At 72.4% G+C, this 15,009-nt stretch overlaps 1 protein-coding gene across 1 annotated transcript in view; it reads left to right on the top strand.

Moving 5' to 3' along the window:
- Positions 1 to 13,013, top strand: part of Adgrb1 (adhesion G protein-coupled receptor B1) — a 68,401-nt gene extending 55,388 nt beyond the window's left edge. Inside the window, 7 exon segments of the mRNA XM_048359002.1 lie at positions 4,402 to 4,573; positions 5,840 to 5,935; positions 8,848 to 8,887; positions 10,230 to 10,936; positions 12,340 to 12,375; positions 12,484 to 12,591; positions 12,787 to 13,013. Coding sequence (XP_048214959.1) covers positions 4,402 to 4,573; positions 5,840 to 5,935; positions 8,848 to 8,887; positions 10,230 to 10,936; positions 12,340 to 12,375; positions 12,484 to 12,591; positions 12,787 to 12,984 — 1,357 coding nt within the window. The 3' untranslated portion in view covers positions 12,985 to 13,013.
- The last annotated feature ends 1,996 nt before the right edge of the window (positions 13,014 to 15,009 follow it).

The raw sequence follows: 15,009 nt of genomic DNA, 5'->3' as shown, positions 1-15,009 counted from the left end.
GCACCCCACATCCTGGACACCCTGTCTACACCCCACGTCCTGGACACCATGTCTGCACCCCACGTCCTGGACACCCCTGTCTACACCCCACATCCAGGGTCCCCTGTCTACACCCCACATCCAGGGCCACCTGCCTGTGCACCCCACATCCAGGGTCCCCTGTCTGCACCCCACATCCAGGGCCACCTGCCTGTGCACCCCACATCCAAGGTCACCTGCCTGTGCACCCCACATCCAGGGTCCCCTGTCTGCACCCCACATCCCGGGCACCCTGTCTGCACCCCACATCCTGAACACCCTGTCTGCACCCCACATCCTGGACCCCCTGTCTGTGCAGCCCATGTCCCGGACACCTTGTCTACACCCCACATCCCAGGCCCCCTGTCTGCACCCCACGTCCCGGACACCTTGTCTACACCCCACATCCTGGGCCCCCTGTCTGTGCACCCCACGTCCCGGACACCTTGTCTACACCCCACATCCTGGGCCCCCTGTCTGCACCCCACATCCTGGACACCCTGTCAGCACCCCACATCCCGGGCCCCCTGTCTGCACCCCACATCCTGGACACCCTGCCTATGAACCCCACGTCCTGGACACCCTGTCTACACCCCACAGCCTGGGCCCCTTGTCTGTACCCCACATCCTGGACACCCTGCCTATGAACCCCACATCCTGGGCACCCTGCCTGTGCACCCCACATCCTGGACACCCTGTCTGCACCCCACATCCTGGGCACCTTGTCTGCACCCCACATCCTGGGACCCCTGTCTGCACCCCACATATCCTGGACACCCTGTCTGCACCCCACATCCTGGACACCCTGTCTGCACCCCACATCCTGGGCACCCTGTCTACACCCCACATCCTGGCCTGGGCCCCTCAGCTGGCCACAAGTGACAGCCACGAGGTGGCTCTGCCCTTTTCTGTTGCCATTGCTTTGGGGTTTGCTTTTCTTTCAGCCTTTTGATTTCGCTTGCAGTCAGCCCCCCCACCTGCCCCCTGTGTGTGGAGTGTGGAGGCCTCCCCACAGCCCAGCCACCTCCAGCGCCACCAGAGTGCCACGCTAGTGCCTGCCACCTCCTGGGTGGCCCCACGCGGCCCTACGCGGGCCCCACGCCGCCCTACACAGGCCCCACGCAGTCCATGCAGCCCTACGCGGGCCCCACGCAGCCCTACACAGGCCCCATGCAGCCCTACGCGGGCCCCACGCAGCCCATGCAGCCCTACGCGGGCCCCATGCAGCCCTACACAGGCCCCATGCAGCCCTACGCAGGCCCCATGCAGCCCTACGCGGGCCCCATGCAGCCCTACACAGGCCCCACGCAGCCCCATGCAGCCCTACGCAGGCCCCACACAGCCCCATGCAGCCCTACGCGGGCCCCATGCAGCCCTACACAGGCCCCACGCCGCCCTACACAGGCCCCACGCAGCTCCACAGGGCCCTACGCCAGCCCCACGCAGCCCCCACACAGCCCCACGCAGCTCCACAGGGCCCTACGCCAGCCCCACGCAGCTCCACGCAGCCCCCACACAGCCCCACGCAGGCCCCACACACTCCCCGGTCATGTTTCTTTGATTTGTGTTTTCCTTTTCTTTCATTTCCACCATTGGTCCCCCTCGGGGTTTCCGGGGAGCCCTGCCCTCCACGCCCTCTGCCCCCCAGCTCCAGGCTGAGTGAGGCCCCTGAGACACGGGGGGCCGGAGGGGCCGTCTGGCGGCCCCGCGGGTCTGCGTGCTGCACCCCGCCGGCCCGATGGGCGGCGCCCCCGGTAGGTGTGCAGGTGGGTGGGGGCCCCTGTGAGAGCGAGTTCCGGGGCCGCGTGAGCCCTGTGCGTGTGACTGGCTCTGCAGGTGTGCGTGTGGGACACGGGGCCTGTGCAGACCCCGTGCGTGCGGAGCGCGTGTGCGCGAGCGTGGGGTGTTGGGAGAACTCAGGCGGGCAGGTCTGAACACGGGGGGGGGGGTCTGGGGTCTGTGACTGACGGTGTGTGCGGATGCACGAGGGCGTGTGGCCAGGTAAGGGACGTGACTTGCAAGCGTGCCTGTGTGTGCATCACCTATGCAAGCAGGTGTGTGAGGCCGCAGCCGAGGACGTGGGGGCAGCGGCTGGTTCCCTGACTTGGGGGGGCAGCGGCTGGTTCCCTGGCCTGGGGGGGGGGCAGCGGCTGGTTCCCTGGCCTGGGGGGGGGGGGCAGCGGCTGGTTCCCTGGCCTGGGTGGGGGGGGCAGCGGCTGGTTCCCTGGCCTGGGTGGGGGGGGCAGCGGCTGGTTCCCTGGCCTGGGGGGGGGGGGGCAGCGGCTGGTTCCCTGGCCTGGGTGGGGGGGCAGCGGCTGGTTCCCTGGCCTGGGTGGGGGGGGCAGCGGCTGGTTCCCTGGCCTGGGTGGGGGGGCAGCGGCTGGTTCCCTGGCCTGGGTGGGGGGGCAGTGGCTGGTTCCCTGGCCTTGGGGAGGGGGCAGCGCTCGTTCCCTGGCCTGGGGGGGGGGGCAGCGGCTCGTTCCCTGGCCTTGGGGAGGGGGCAGTGGCTGGTTCCCTGGCCTGGGGGGGGGCAGCGGCTCGTTCCCTGGCCTTGGGGAGGGGGCAGTGGCTGGTTCCCTGGCCTGGGAGGGGGCAGCGCTCGTTCCCTGGCCTGGGGGGGGGCAGCGGCTCGTTCCCTGACTTGGGGGGGCAGTGGCTGGTTCCCTGGCCTGGGGGGGGCAGCGGCTCGTTCCCTGGCCTTGGGGAGGGGGGCAGCGGCTCGTTCCCTGGCCTGGGGGGGGGCAGCGGCTCGTTCCCTGGCCTTGGGGAGGGGGCAGCGGCTGGTTCCCTGGCCTGGGGGGGGGCAGCGGCTGGTTCCCTGGCCTGGGGGGGGCAGCGGCTCGTTCCCTGGCCTGGGGAGGGGGCAGTGGCTCGTTCCCTGGCCTGGGGGGGGCAGTGGCTGGTTCCCTGGCCTGGGTGGGGGGGCAGCAGCTCGATCCCTGGCCTGGCCGGCGTCCCAGGCGAGAGCAGGGAGGGCGTTGTGGGCTCGGCCTGAGGGCTCAGCGTCCGGGCTGCCGAGAGGAGATCCGCAGGGCCCCACCTGCGGCCAGTCAGTCACGGCCCAGTCCTAGGCCGCCAGGTGGCCGACCCCTCCACGCCTGCTCCCCACGGGCCCCAGCCCAGGGGTCTCGGGGGTGGGGGCTGCAGCTGCTCCTGGAGCCCACCTGACCCGGAAGCCGGGCCCAGACCTCACCCACACCTTCCCACGGCAGCGGAATCCGAGGCAGTCAGGCTGCTGTGCGCCCTTCCAGATCTTTCTGTGCCCGCATGCACCCCGCACAGAAGGCCCTGCGCCCCACGCAGCCCTTGGGCGGCAGGCGCAGGAGGCCCGGCCCACCCCGGCTCAGCAGCGGGGAGACCCCGGAAGCCTGCGCTCGGCCCGGCGGAAGCGCCGTGGGGGGGGGGGGGGGCTGGAGAGACCGGCCGCTCTCCGCGGAGGGAGCCACGCGGTGCCCCGTGGGGGCTCGAGGGGGGCTCGGGCTGTGGTCCCCCCGACACCGTCCCTGGGGCCCGGGAGGCGTTTTCTGGGCAGAGCCCACCCTGGTGTTCCCTGGGAGGAGTGGCGGCTGTGTCCGGCGGTGATGCCACCGCTGGCACCGGCAGCTCACGGGACGGGGTCACCGGCGAAGGACCGGAGCCGGCCGCGGGGGTCGAGGTGGGGGGACAGCTGGCTGGCCGGGCCGACCACGGGGTCAGATGAGGGCAGGCCGGGCCCCTGCCTCTCGTCCCAGCTGCCCGGAGGCAGAGGCCGGTGCGGGCCATGTCCAACGGACTGGCCCGCCACCTCGGTGGGGACAGGAGGGCGCCCCGCGGGGGAGGGGGCGGGGGCCGGCGCAGGCAGGCACAGCCCCCGTGGTCCCCGCCCAGGTGGCCTCTGAGAACCGTGGTGTCGAGTCGGGGCCAGGGCGCATCTCCTCAGTGCCCCCTCCGGCGGCAGGTGTGTCGCCCTGGTAGGGGGTCCCCGGGTGGACCCACAGGTGGCCGGGAACTGGGGGTTCAGGAGGGGTGCATCCCTGAAGAGTAGGAACACACGTCCTCTGTGGCTCTGTCTGTGTTGGTCTCCTCTGGCCCTGTCCGGCTGTCCTGTGCGCTGTCTGTCCTGTCTCCCCTCAGCTGCCCGTCCCTCCCTTTCTCCGTGCCCAGCGCCCCCACGGTGGGCTGGCCGGTGCGCCTCCCCCTTTGTCCCTCCGCCATCTTGCCCCGCCATCTGGGATCCGGGTCCCCGGAAGCTGGAGCCGAGAGGTCTCCTCGTCCCCCCAGCTCCTGTCCCCTCCTGGAGTCGGGGGCCGCGAGTCTGCGTCCGAGCGTGCTGCGGGCCGGGCGGGGCGGCGGGGCGGGGCGGGAGGGGCGGCGGGGGCCGCGGCTGATGCGCTCCGTCCCCAGGGCCTCCCTGTGGAGCTCGTGCGTGGTGCTGCCGCTGCTGGCGCTCACCTGGATGTCTGCCGTGCTGGCCGTCACCGACCGCCGCTCCGCCCTCTTCCAGATCCTCTTCGCCGTCTTCGACTCCCTGGAGGGCTTCGTCATCGTCATGGTGCACTGCATCCTGCGGAGAGAGGTGGGCACCGGCTCGGCCTTGGGGGCGCGGGCCGGGCGGCCGGGGCCGCGGCCAAACCCCACGCGAGGTGGCTGCCGCCGGAGGCCCGGGGCAGGTGCTTCTGGAATTCCCTGGAACGTTCTAGAAGGTGCCCGTAGTAGGTTCCCGCCAAGCCGCGCCAGAGGCCAGCGGCGAGGCGGGAGGCGTGTCTGGACCTCAGAGCCGCGTGCGCGGTGGGGTGCGGCCGCCCCCCGCCAGGATGCCGAGGGGAGAGGGGCTCCCCCCCCTTCCCTCCCGGAACTTCCCAGAGCAGTGCCGTGGGCTGCGCACGGGCTCCCCGACCCCGCAGCCGGTGGTGGGCGGCCCCCGCGGCTGGGGCAGAGGCGGGGGGGCCTGGGCGGAGGCCCCGCGGGATGGGGCGCTCAGCGCGTGGCTGCCCCCGGAGGAGAAGAGCGGCCGAAGCTCCCCGGGCCCCGCAGCCCTCCACCCCCACGGGGCGCACCGGGGCTGGCAGGAGGGGGCCGCTGGCGGCCGGGGGGCCAGACCTCGCCCAGACCCCTCCCGCCGCCCCCTCAGCCCCCGCGCCCCGCCCCGGGATCCTCAGCCGGGGAACGCCCCGGGACAGAAGGAGCCCGAGGAGTTCAAACGCCACCACCCCGAGGGGGAGGGCGCTGCCCACCACCAGGCGGAGGGAGGAGGGAGGCTTCCGGAGGAGAAGGGGGAAGTCCGCAGGGCCTGAAGTAGCGGTGCAGGAACGGCGGGTCAGGCGACCCTGGCAGAGAAGAGCCGGTGGCCCGGCCCAGCCCGCAGCCTCGAGGTCGGGAAATTCAGAATGGGGCGGAGGCGCAGGGCGCCCACCTTCTCCAGGGTCGGTGGGATGCGCTCACCTCCTGCAGCGCCAGGCCCGGGGGGACCGCTGCCCCCATGTCCCTCCTCCTGCCGAGACCACCCTGGGGACTTGGTCACCACCGGCGGACAAGCTCCGTCCAGGCCCAGGGCTGGCCTCAGCCCACCCGCCGCCTGCACTGGCCACACAGGTCCCCTGGGCGGTGGCACCCACCCGAGCTGGACACCCCGTCCCCAGGGGCGTGCGGGGTGTAACCTGGTCCCCAGGGGTGTGCGGGGTGTGGCCTGGTCCCCAGGGGCATGCCGGGGTGTAACCTGGTCCCCAGGGGCGTGCCTGGCGGGATCTGCCCTCCCCGCCGCGGCGGGTGGCTCTTCCTGCAGCCAGCGGGGGGCGCCCCCCGCCCGCGCGTCCCTCCCGCTGACGCCGCGCCCCCTCCTCAGGTCCAGGACGCCGTGAAGTGCCGCGTGGTGGACCGCCAGGAGGAGGGCAACGGGGACTCGGGCGGCTCCTTCCAGAACGGCCACGCCCAGCTCATGGTAGGACTGGGGGCGGGGAGCGGCGGCCTCGGAGCCCGCTTAGCGATGGACACGGAGGCTTGCCACGGTGACAGCCCCGGGCCGGGCGTGGAGCTGCCGAGGGCCGCGTCCCCGCCCCGGGGCGCCCTCGGGCACCCCCGGCACCAGGCTCCCGTGTGGGACGGCCTTGCCCCCTCGTGGCCCCGGGGGGCAGTCAGCGTGGCCTTGCCCCGTCCGCGCGCCGCGTCTCCCCCTCCCCCTCTGGGGGCTCCAGCCCTGGCTCAGGCCCCCGCCTTGTCCCGGCTCTGCCAGGGGCGGCTGGGCAGCGGGGGGCTTCGGCCCTGAGGGCACCCCCCGGGCCCCCCGACCTCAGCATCTCTCTAGAAGAAAACGGGCATTGTGGCACGGGACACGAGGGACACTTGGGCACGTGGGGACACAGCTTCCCTGGCCCTGATGTGTCTCTGGCCTGACCTCTGACCTCAGGGCAGCTGGGCCCCCTCCGGATGGGCTCAGCGCTGCCCCTCTCCCCACCCGCCCCGCGTGGGGCGCTCAGCCACCCCACTCTCCGCGGTGGCCCCGCACTGTGGCGGGGCCGGGGCTCTGCCCACCGTGACCAGAGCCCCCCCGGCCGCCGGCCGCCCTGCTGCACCCACACAGCCAGACGCCAGCACCCCGTGGCCTTCAACACGCGGTGCTCACACACACGCAGCGCCCTCACGCATGCACACGCATAAACACGTGCTTGTGCTCAGGTAACCAACAGCACGCATCTGTCAATACACGTCACACACCACACACACATGCTCGCCTGTGAAGGCGCAGGTTCACGCGCGCACACGTGAACCACACACAGACACAAGCCCACGAAGGTGCGGGTACACGCGTGCACGCACGTCATGAACCTCAGACAGGCACTCCCCGTGATGGTGCGGGTACACACGTGCACACACACACACACACACCGTGAACCACAGGCAGATGCTCCCCGTGAAGATGCGGGTACACACACACACATACCACGAACCACACACAACCACTCACCTGTGAAGGTGCAGGTACACACGTGCACACACACCGTGAACCACAGGGAGACGCTCCCCTGTGAAGATGCGGGTACACACGTGCACACACACACACAGTGAACCACATGCAGCCGCTCCCCCGTGAAGGCGTGGGTACACACGTGCACACACACACCATGAACCACACACAACCACTCACCTGTGAAGGCGCAGGTACACACGTGCACACACACCGTGAACCACAGGCAGGCGCTCCCCCGTGAAGGTGCGGGTACACACACAAACACACACACACACCATGAACCACACACAACCACTCACCTGTGAAGGCGCAGGTACACACGTGCACACACACAGTGAACCACATGCAGCCGCTCCCCCGTGAAAGCGTGGGTACACATGTGCACACACACCGTGAACCACAGGCAGACGCTCCCCTGTGAAGGTGTGGGTACACACACACACACACAGTGAACCACATGCAGCCGCTCCCCCGTGAAGGCGCAGGTACACACGTGCACACACACCATGAACCACAGGCAGGCGCTCCCCCCGTGAAGGTGCGGGTACACACACACACACCGTGAACCACACACAGTCACTCACCTGTGAAGGCGCAGGTACACACGTGCACACACACCGTGAACCACAGGCAGGCGCTCCCCCGTGAAGGTGTGGGTACACACACAAACACACACACACACCATGAACCACAGGCAGATGCTCCCCCGTGAAGGTGCCGTACACACACAAACACACACACACACCATGAACCACAGGCAGATGCTCCCCCGTGAAGGTGCCGTACACACACAAACACACACACACACCATGAACCACAGGCAGGCGCTCCCCCGTGAAGGTGCGGGTACACACACACACACCATGAGCCACACAGCCACTCACAAATGCTCGCCCATGAAGACGTGAGTAAACATACACACACACGCCATGAACCACACACAGCCGCTCACCTGTGAAGGCACGGGCACACACGCACACACACCACACGCAGGTGCTCGGCCTTGAAGGTGGGGGTGCGCATGCATGCACAGACGCTCGCTCCTGAGCGCTCAGGTACACACGCGCTCACGCACACTGTGAATGCCCCGGGGAGCCGCTCACGGCACCTCCACGTACACGCAAGCTCTCAAGAACTCGTGTGAGTGCAGGGGCGTGGCCTCCAGGGCGGGCCGTGGACAGGCATGTGCACGCTCGTTAGCACTCGTGTGAATGCAGGGGTGTGGCCTCCTCGCAGGCCATGGACACACACGTGCACACTCAGCACTTGGGTGAATGCAGGGGCGTGGCCGCCTGGCAGGCCGTAGACACACGCACACTCAAGAGCACTCGTGTGAGCGCAGGGGCGTGGCCTCCTCCCAGGTCATGGGCACACACATGCACACTCGAGAACATTCGTGTGAATGCAGGGGTTTGGCCTCCTCGCGGGCCACAGACGTGCACGTGCACACTCAAAAGCACACGCGTGCGTGCAGGGGCGTGGCTCCTGAGAGGCCATAGACACGCCCATGTGCTGGAGAGCACTGGTGTGAGCGCACGTGTGTGGCCTCCTGGGTGGGCTATGGACATGCACGCTGCACACTCAGCACTTGTGTGAATGCAGGGGCGTGGCCACCTGGCAGGCTGTGGACACGCATGTGCACGCTCGAGAGCACCGGTGTGAGCGCAGGGGCGTGGCCTCCAGGGCGGGCCGTGGGCAGGCATGTGCACACTCGAGAGCACTTGTGTGAATGCAGGGGCGTGGGACTGGGCTTCTGGCAAGCACAGCACATGGCACACTGCGCATGGACTGCTTTGCACACACACGCACACACGAGGTGAGGCCGTCCCGCGGTGGCAGCCCCCCCTCCCCGGGCCTGGCTCACCGTCCCCGTCTCTGTCTTGCAGACTGACTTTGAGAAGGACGTGGACCTGGCCTGTAGATCAGGTGAGCGCCTGACAGGTGAGGCGAAGGGCGGCCGGGCGCCGCCCTCTTCTTTCTCTTTCCCCAGAGCCCCTGTGTGTCTGCCATCCTCCCGTCCACGGCTGTCTGTCCCGTGGCCACGCCAGGGCCCAAGCCTGGCCCCGGCCCTCCCCCTCCGCCCTCCCCCTCGGCCCTCCCCCTGCTCCTCGAGCGGGGGGCCTCGGCGGCCCCGCCCAGCCCCCTGGCCCCGCCGCCCCGGCCCCGGCTGTCCTCCCTCGCCCACCGTGCCCTGCGCGGCCTCGTTTCCTCACGGCGGGGCCTGCGGGAGTGCCAGGGCAGGGCTGGCAGCCGCAGCCCTAGGCGGCGAGGAGCTTCCTGGAAGCCAGGGCGATAGAAGGCCTCAGCCGCAGAGCCGGGGCCGCGCTCCCCGCGGGGTGCGGGGTGCGGGCTCAGGCGGTCCCGGGAGGGCCTCCAGGGGAGTCTGCTCAGGGCGGGGCGCCACCCCGCCCCACAGCCTCCCAGAGCTGGGTCCCCACGGCTCAGGGACGGCGGGGCTTGCGGTGTGCTCCCCGGGGTGGCCGGCGCCCGTGGGCGGGGTCGAGCCGTGCGCACACGGGGGCGGGGCCCCAGCCTGCAACGCGCACACGGGGGGCGGGGCCCCAGCCTGCGACGCGCACACGGGGGCGGGGCCCCAGCCTGCGACGCGCACACGGGGGGCGGGGCCCCAGCCTGCGACGCGCACACGGGGGGCGGGGCCCCAGCCTGCGACGCACACGGGGGGCGGAGCAAGGGCAGGTGGGGGCGAGGGGGACGGGGCTGCGGCAGCGGCTGGCAGGGCTGAGGGGAAGGGAGTGCGGGCCGGCGAGTGGCCGGGCCGCGGGCGGGGCGAGGAGACTTCCTGGTGGACCGGGGGCCGGCGGCCTGGCGGGGGAGGGGGGGCGGAGCTCGGGCCTGGCCAGCCCGGGCGCCCCGCTGACGGCGGGGCAGACGTCGGGGTCGCAGGAGTCCAGGCCCGAGGTCAGATGGCCTGGGACGGTGGCGCAAAGCTGACTGCCCAGGTGTGGGGCTGGGTGGCCCCGGGCCGTGGAGCCGGCACAGGCTCGTGGCTGCCGGGGTGGGGTGCAGGGCCCGAGTGTCCCGGGGGGCCCTGGGCTGGGCCCCGTGCCAAGCCTCCCCGTCCCTGCACCCCTTCCGACCCGAGCTCGGGCGGCGCAGAGGGCCCCTGCTGGCTGCGGGAGCCCACCGCGGTCCTGCTGGGGTCTCCCTCCGGGCCGCGCCCCGCCGTGTCTGGAAAACCAGGGGCCCGGGGCCGCGGCGGGCCACCAGGCGGGGTCCTGACCCCCCCCCCCGTGTGTGCCACCCCCAGTGCTGAACAAGGACATCGCGGCCTGCCGCACGGCCACCATCACGGGCACGCTCAAGCGGCCGTCGCTGCCCGAGGAGGAGAAGCTGAAGCTGGCCAAGGGCCCGCCCCCCACCTTCAACAGCCTGCCCGCCAACGTCTCCAAGCTGCACCTGCACGGCTCGCCCCGCTACCCCGGCGGGCCGCTGCCCGACTTCCCCAACCACTCGCTCACCCTCAAGAAGGACAAGGCGCCCAAGTCCTCCTTCGTGGGCGACGGGGACATCTTCAAGAAGCTGGACTCCGAGCTGAGCCGGGCCCAGGAGAAGGCTCTGGACACGAGCTACGTGATCCTGCCCACGGCCACGGCCACGCTGCGGCCCAAGCCCAAGGAGGAGCCCAAGTACAGCATCCACATCGACCAGATGCCCCAGACGCGGCTCATCCACCTGAACATGGCGCCCGAGGCGGGCTTCCCCACCCGCAGCCCCCCCTCGCGGGAGCCGCCCGGCGGCGGGCCCCCCGAGGTGCCCCCCGCCCAGCCCCCGCCGCCCCCGCCCCCGCCGCCCCCGCCGCCTCAGCAGCCCCTGCCCCCCCCACCCACCCTGGAGCCAGCACCCTCCGGCCTGGGGGACGCGGGGGAGCCGGCCGCCCACTCGGGAGCCAGCGCCGGGGCCGGGACCGGGACCAAGAACGAGAACGTCGCCACCTTGTCCGTGAGCTCCCTGGAGGTGAGGGCGGGGCGGGGCACAGGTGGGGAGGGGTGGAGGGGCGGAGCGGGGTAGAGGTGGGGGTCGGGGGGTGCGGGGCGGGGTACAGGTGGGGAACAGGGAGTGAGGTGTGGGGCAAGGCTCAGGAGGGGTGGGGGGTGAGGGGCAGGGCTCAGGTGGGGGTCGGGGGTGAGAGACGGGGCAGGGCCCAGCTTGGGTTGGGGGGTGTGAGGGGCTGGGGCAGGGCTTGGGGGGGCAGGGGTAAGGGGGGCGGGGCACAGGTGGGGGTCGAGGGGGGCGGGGCAAAGGTGGGGTAAGCAGGGAGTGAGGGGCGGGGCAGGACACAGGTGGGGATCAGGGGTGAGGGGCGGGGCGGGGCACAGGTGGGGGGCAGGGGGTGAGGGACGGGGCACAGGTGGGGCCAGGGGGTGAGGGGCAGGGCGGGGCACAGGTGGGGGCAGGGGGTGAGGGGCGGGGCACAGGTGGGCAGGGGGTGAGGGGCAGGGCGGGGCACAGGTGGGGGGCAGGGGGTGAGGGGCGGGGCACAGGTGGGCAGGGGGTGAGGGGCAGGGCGGGGCACAGGTGGGGGCAGGGGGTGAGAGGCGGGGCACAGGTGGGCAGGGGGTGAGGGGCAGGGCGGGGCACAGGTGGGGGGCAGGGGGTGAGGGGCGGGGCGGGGCACAGGTGGAGGGCAGGGGGTGAGGGGCGGGGCACAGGTGGGGGCAGGGGGTGAGGGGCGGGGCACAGGTGAGCAGGGGGTGAGGGGCAGGGCGGGGCACAGGTGGAGGCAGGGGGTGAGGGGCAGGGTGGGGCACAGGTGGGGGCAGGGGGTGAGGGGCGGGGCAGGGCTCAGGTGGGGGGCCTAGCCGTCAGTGGGCACGCTGGGCCTGAGGGTCAGGAGGAGGAGGAGGAGGGGGCACCCTGGTGGCCGGGTGCTTGCTGGGCCTGGCGCAGCCCGGGTGGCCGAGGCCGGCGCTGTGCCCTGGGACAGCCGGCAGGGTGGTGGTGTCTCTGCTTAGCTCAACCCGAGCTTATCCTGATCTCGAGCCCGCCAGACCTGGAGCCGGGCCGCCCTGACTCAGCCCTCCCCCCCTACTCCCCCACCCCCACCCCCCCCCCCCCCCCCCGCCTGGCTCTGGGCTCGGGCGGTGCAGCTGGGCCCCACGTGGCTCCTTGCTGGCCGGGCTCCTCCATGGCCCCCAGTGTAGGCCTTGCCTGCGGGCGCCTGTTCCGAGCTGGCCGTCCTTGCCCAGCTTTGTGCTGGCCCGGGCACGTGGTATGCAGACCGAGGGGCCGCCCTGGGGTCGCGGCCCCCCCCCCCCCGCGCCTCTGGGCGGGTTTCAAGCCCGTGGCCAGGTCTCCTCATGAGCAGGACAGGAGTTGGGGGGAGCCATTACCCACGACCCCAACTCTTCTCCCCGCAGCGGCGCAAGTCTCGGTACGCAGAGCTGGACTTCGAGGTGGGTACCGCGCTTCCCTCCCCGCGCGTGAGGCCCAGAGGCCGCCGCGGGGCGGGCAGGGGTGGGGCGGGCCCGTGCCCCCTGGTCTCAGGCTGCCCCCACCCGCAGAAAATCATGCACACGCGTAAACGGCACCAGGACCTGTTCCAGGACCTGAACCGCAAGCTGCAGCACGCGGCCGAGAAGGACAAGGACACCCTGGGCCAGGACAGCAAGGTCTGAGGGCGGGCGGACGGGGCCCGCGCGCGGGGTGTCACCCACCCCCTCACCCAGGGGCGGGGCGGGCCCGGGGGAGGGGGGCAGCAGGCCTCCGGGATGCCCTTCCCCGGGCCCCCCACCCCGCGGCCCTGTCTCTGAGCCCGCCTTCCCTCTCCTCCGCCCCCCGCCCCGCCCCCGCCCGCGCCCCCGCAGCCGGAGAAGCAGCAGACCCCGAGCAAGCGCGCCTGGGAGAGCCTGCGGAAGCCGCACGGGCCGCCCGCCTGGGTGAAGAAGGAGCTGGAGCCCCTGCCGCCGTCGCCGCTGGAGCTGCGGAGCGTGGAGTGGGAGAAGGCGGGCGCCACCATCCCCCTGGTGGGCCAGGACATCATCGACCTCCAGACCGAGGTCTGAGCGGCAGGCGGCGGCCCCGCGCCGGGCCGGGAGGGCGCCACGGGCGAGGCGCGCGCAGCGGCGGCCAGGCCCGCGCCCCGGCACCGGGAGGCGGCCCGGCGAAGGCCCGCGGTGCCGGGACCAGAGTCGGAAGCAGGACAGGAGGCGGCCCGGCCCGGCCGGCACGGGGCTCCCGAGGCAGCAAGGTGCCTCAGACTCTGCCCTGCGTGGGGGAGCCCCCGCGGGCGGGCGGGCGGGCGGGCGGGCGGGCGGCTGTGGACACGGGCGGCCCCGCGGGCCCGCCCTCCGAGGATGCCCGCCTCCGCCGCCACCGCAGAGGACTGCCTGGGGCCCGCCAGCCTGGCTCCGTTTTTTAGACACCCCCACCCCCTCGGGAAGCAGCCAGACCCCCCCCCCACCTTCCTTCCAGGGCCCCGGGCCCCTCCAGACCCCAGGGGAGAGCCCAGCCCGCCCCAGGCCCCAGGGGCAGGACGCAGCGGGCTCTGGGAAGAAGCAGGGTGGGGAATCTATTTTTTCTCTCCTTTTCTTTTCTTCAATAAAAAGAACTAAAAACCCAGGCTTCTCTGTGTGTGGCCTCCCGATGCAGCCCCCTCCCCCGGCCCCTCCCCAAGGCGCAGGGCCCCGCGGAGGCGCCTCCCGCCCGGGCCGCGGAGCGGAGCGGGTGCCCCCGCCCCCCGCCCTCCGCCCTCTGCCCCGCACCCCCGGCAGGTGGGCGCCGCGCTCCGCCCCCCGCCCCCCGCCCTCCGCCCTCCGCCCCGCACCCCCGGCAGGTGGGCGCCGCGCTCCGCCCCCCGCCCCCCGCCCCGCACCCCCGGCAGGTGGGCGCCGCGCTCCGCGCACGCGGACTGCGCTGCAAACGCCGAGCCTCCAGCGGCTTTCCGGTGCCTCTCTCCGCTCCTCCAGCAGGGGGCGGCCTGAGCCTCTCACAGCGCCTGAGCGGGCGAGCGGGGAGAGCCGAGGCCCCGGGGCGGAGGGGCCCGGGAGCGTGCGCGCGCTGCGCCTACGTGCGCGCGCGTACGTCACCACGTGCGCCAGGCCGTCCCCACGCTCCGGTCCCGGGACTGCAGACCTGGGCCTCCGCGGGCCGAGGGCCGATCGACCTGCTGGGCTCCTCTTCACGCCCGCCTGGGCCTGGCTCCAGCAGCCCCGAGGAGAGAGGTGTGCGGGGCAGGTGGTTCGGGGTCCCCCGCACGCGAGCGCGTCATCATCCCACAGCAAACGCCAGGGGGACCTGCGGAGGGCCGGGCGCCGGCACGGCGGCCCTGGCTCTGCCCACCTGGGCCTTGCCCCGCGGCCGAGGGCGCCGGCCCTGTGAACCGGCTCCGGGTCAGATGGGTCACCTCCTCCCCGCCTCCCCAGACTGAAACCGGGCCGCGTGGAGGAGGAGGGGGAAGGGAGCACCAGACCCACCCACCAGCTGCGTAGCCATGGGCAGCCGTGAGCACCCCAGGGGGCCGCTGGATAGCAGAGAGGGGGCAGCTGTCCACAACAGCCCCAGGGATGGCCAGTGAGCGCCCCGCACCACCCCAATCCACAGACGCCAAAACCCCAGAAGGTTTCCCGCGTGGCTGGCCTGTGTGCCCGGCCTGTGTGACATTCCATGTGCACCCACTCGCCCTGCGCTCCTGGGGGGCTGTGGCCAGGTCCCTGCCCTGCCCGCCCCTTGCTGGGGAAGGGTGCTGGGAGCACCCGGCCGGCCTGGTGTAAGAGGTCGGTGTCCCCAGCCATTGCCTGGCGCCAGGCCGAAGGCCTCAGCTTTGCCTAGCCCACCAGTGCCCCAGGCGTGTGTGGGCAGACCCTGGCCCTCGCCTGGCCCTGCCCACACCCAGCTCTACAGCCAACAGGAGAAACGTCACCGGACAAAGACGTCCGGAGCCACACGCTGCCGCAGGCCGGGCCAGGACAGCAGGGCGGCTGAGCCACTGGGCTCGGGGTTCAGTCACTCCCTGGGGCCTGCGGGGGGACCCTCCTCCCACCCCAGGCCGGCCTTCCTCCCCTCCTTCCCAGAGGGCCGCGTGTGCACCA

The sequence above is a fragment of the Perognathus longimembris genome, chromosome 12 (assembly GCF_023159225.1).
Source record: "Perognathus longimembris pacificus isolate PPM17 chromosome 12, ASM2315922v1, whole genome shotgun sequence".
Classification (NCBI taxonomy): domain Eukaryota; kingdom Metazoa; phylum Chordata; class Mammalia; order Rodentia; family Heteromyidae; genus Perognathus; species Perognathus longimembris.
Note: the sequence above shows the minus strand (reverse complement) of the source record. Positions and strands in the feature narration are given on the sequence as shown.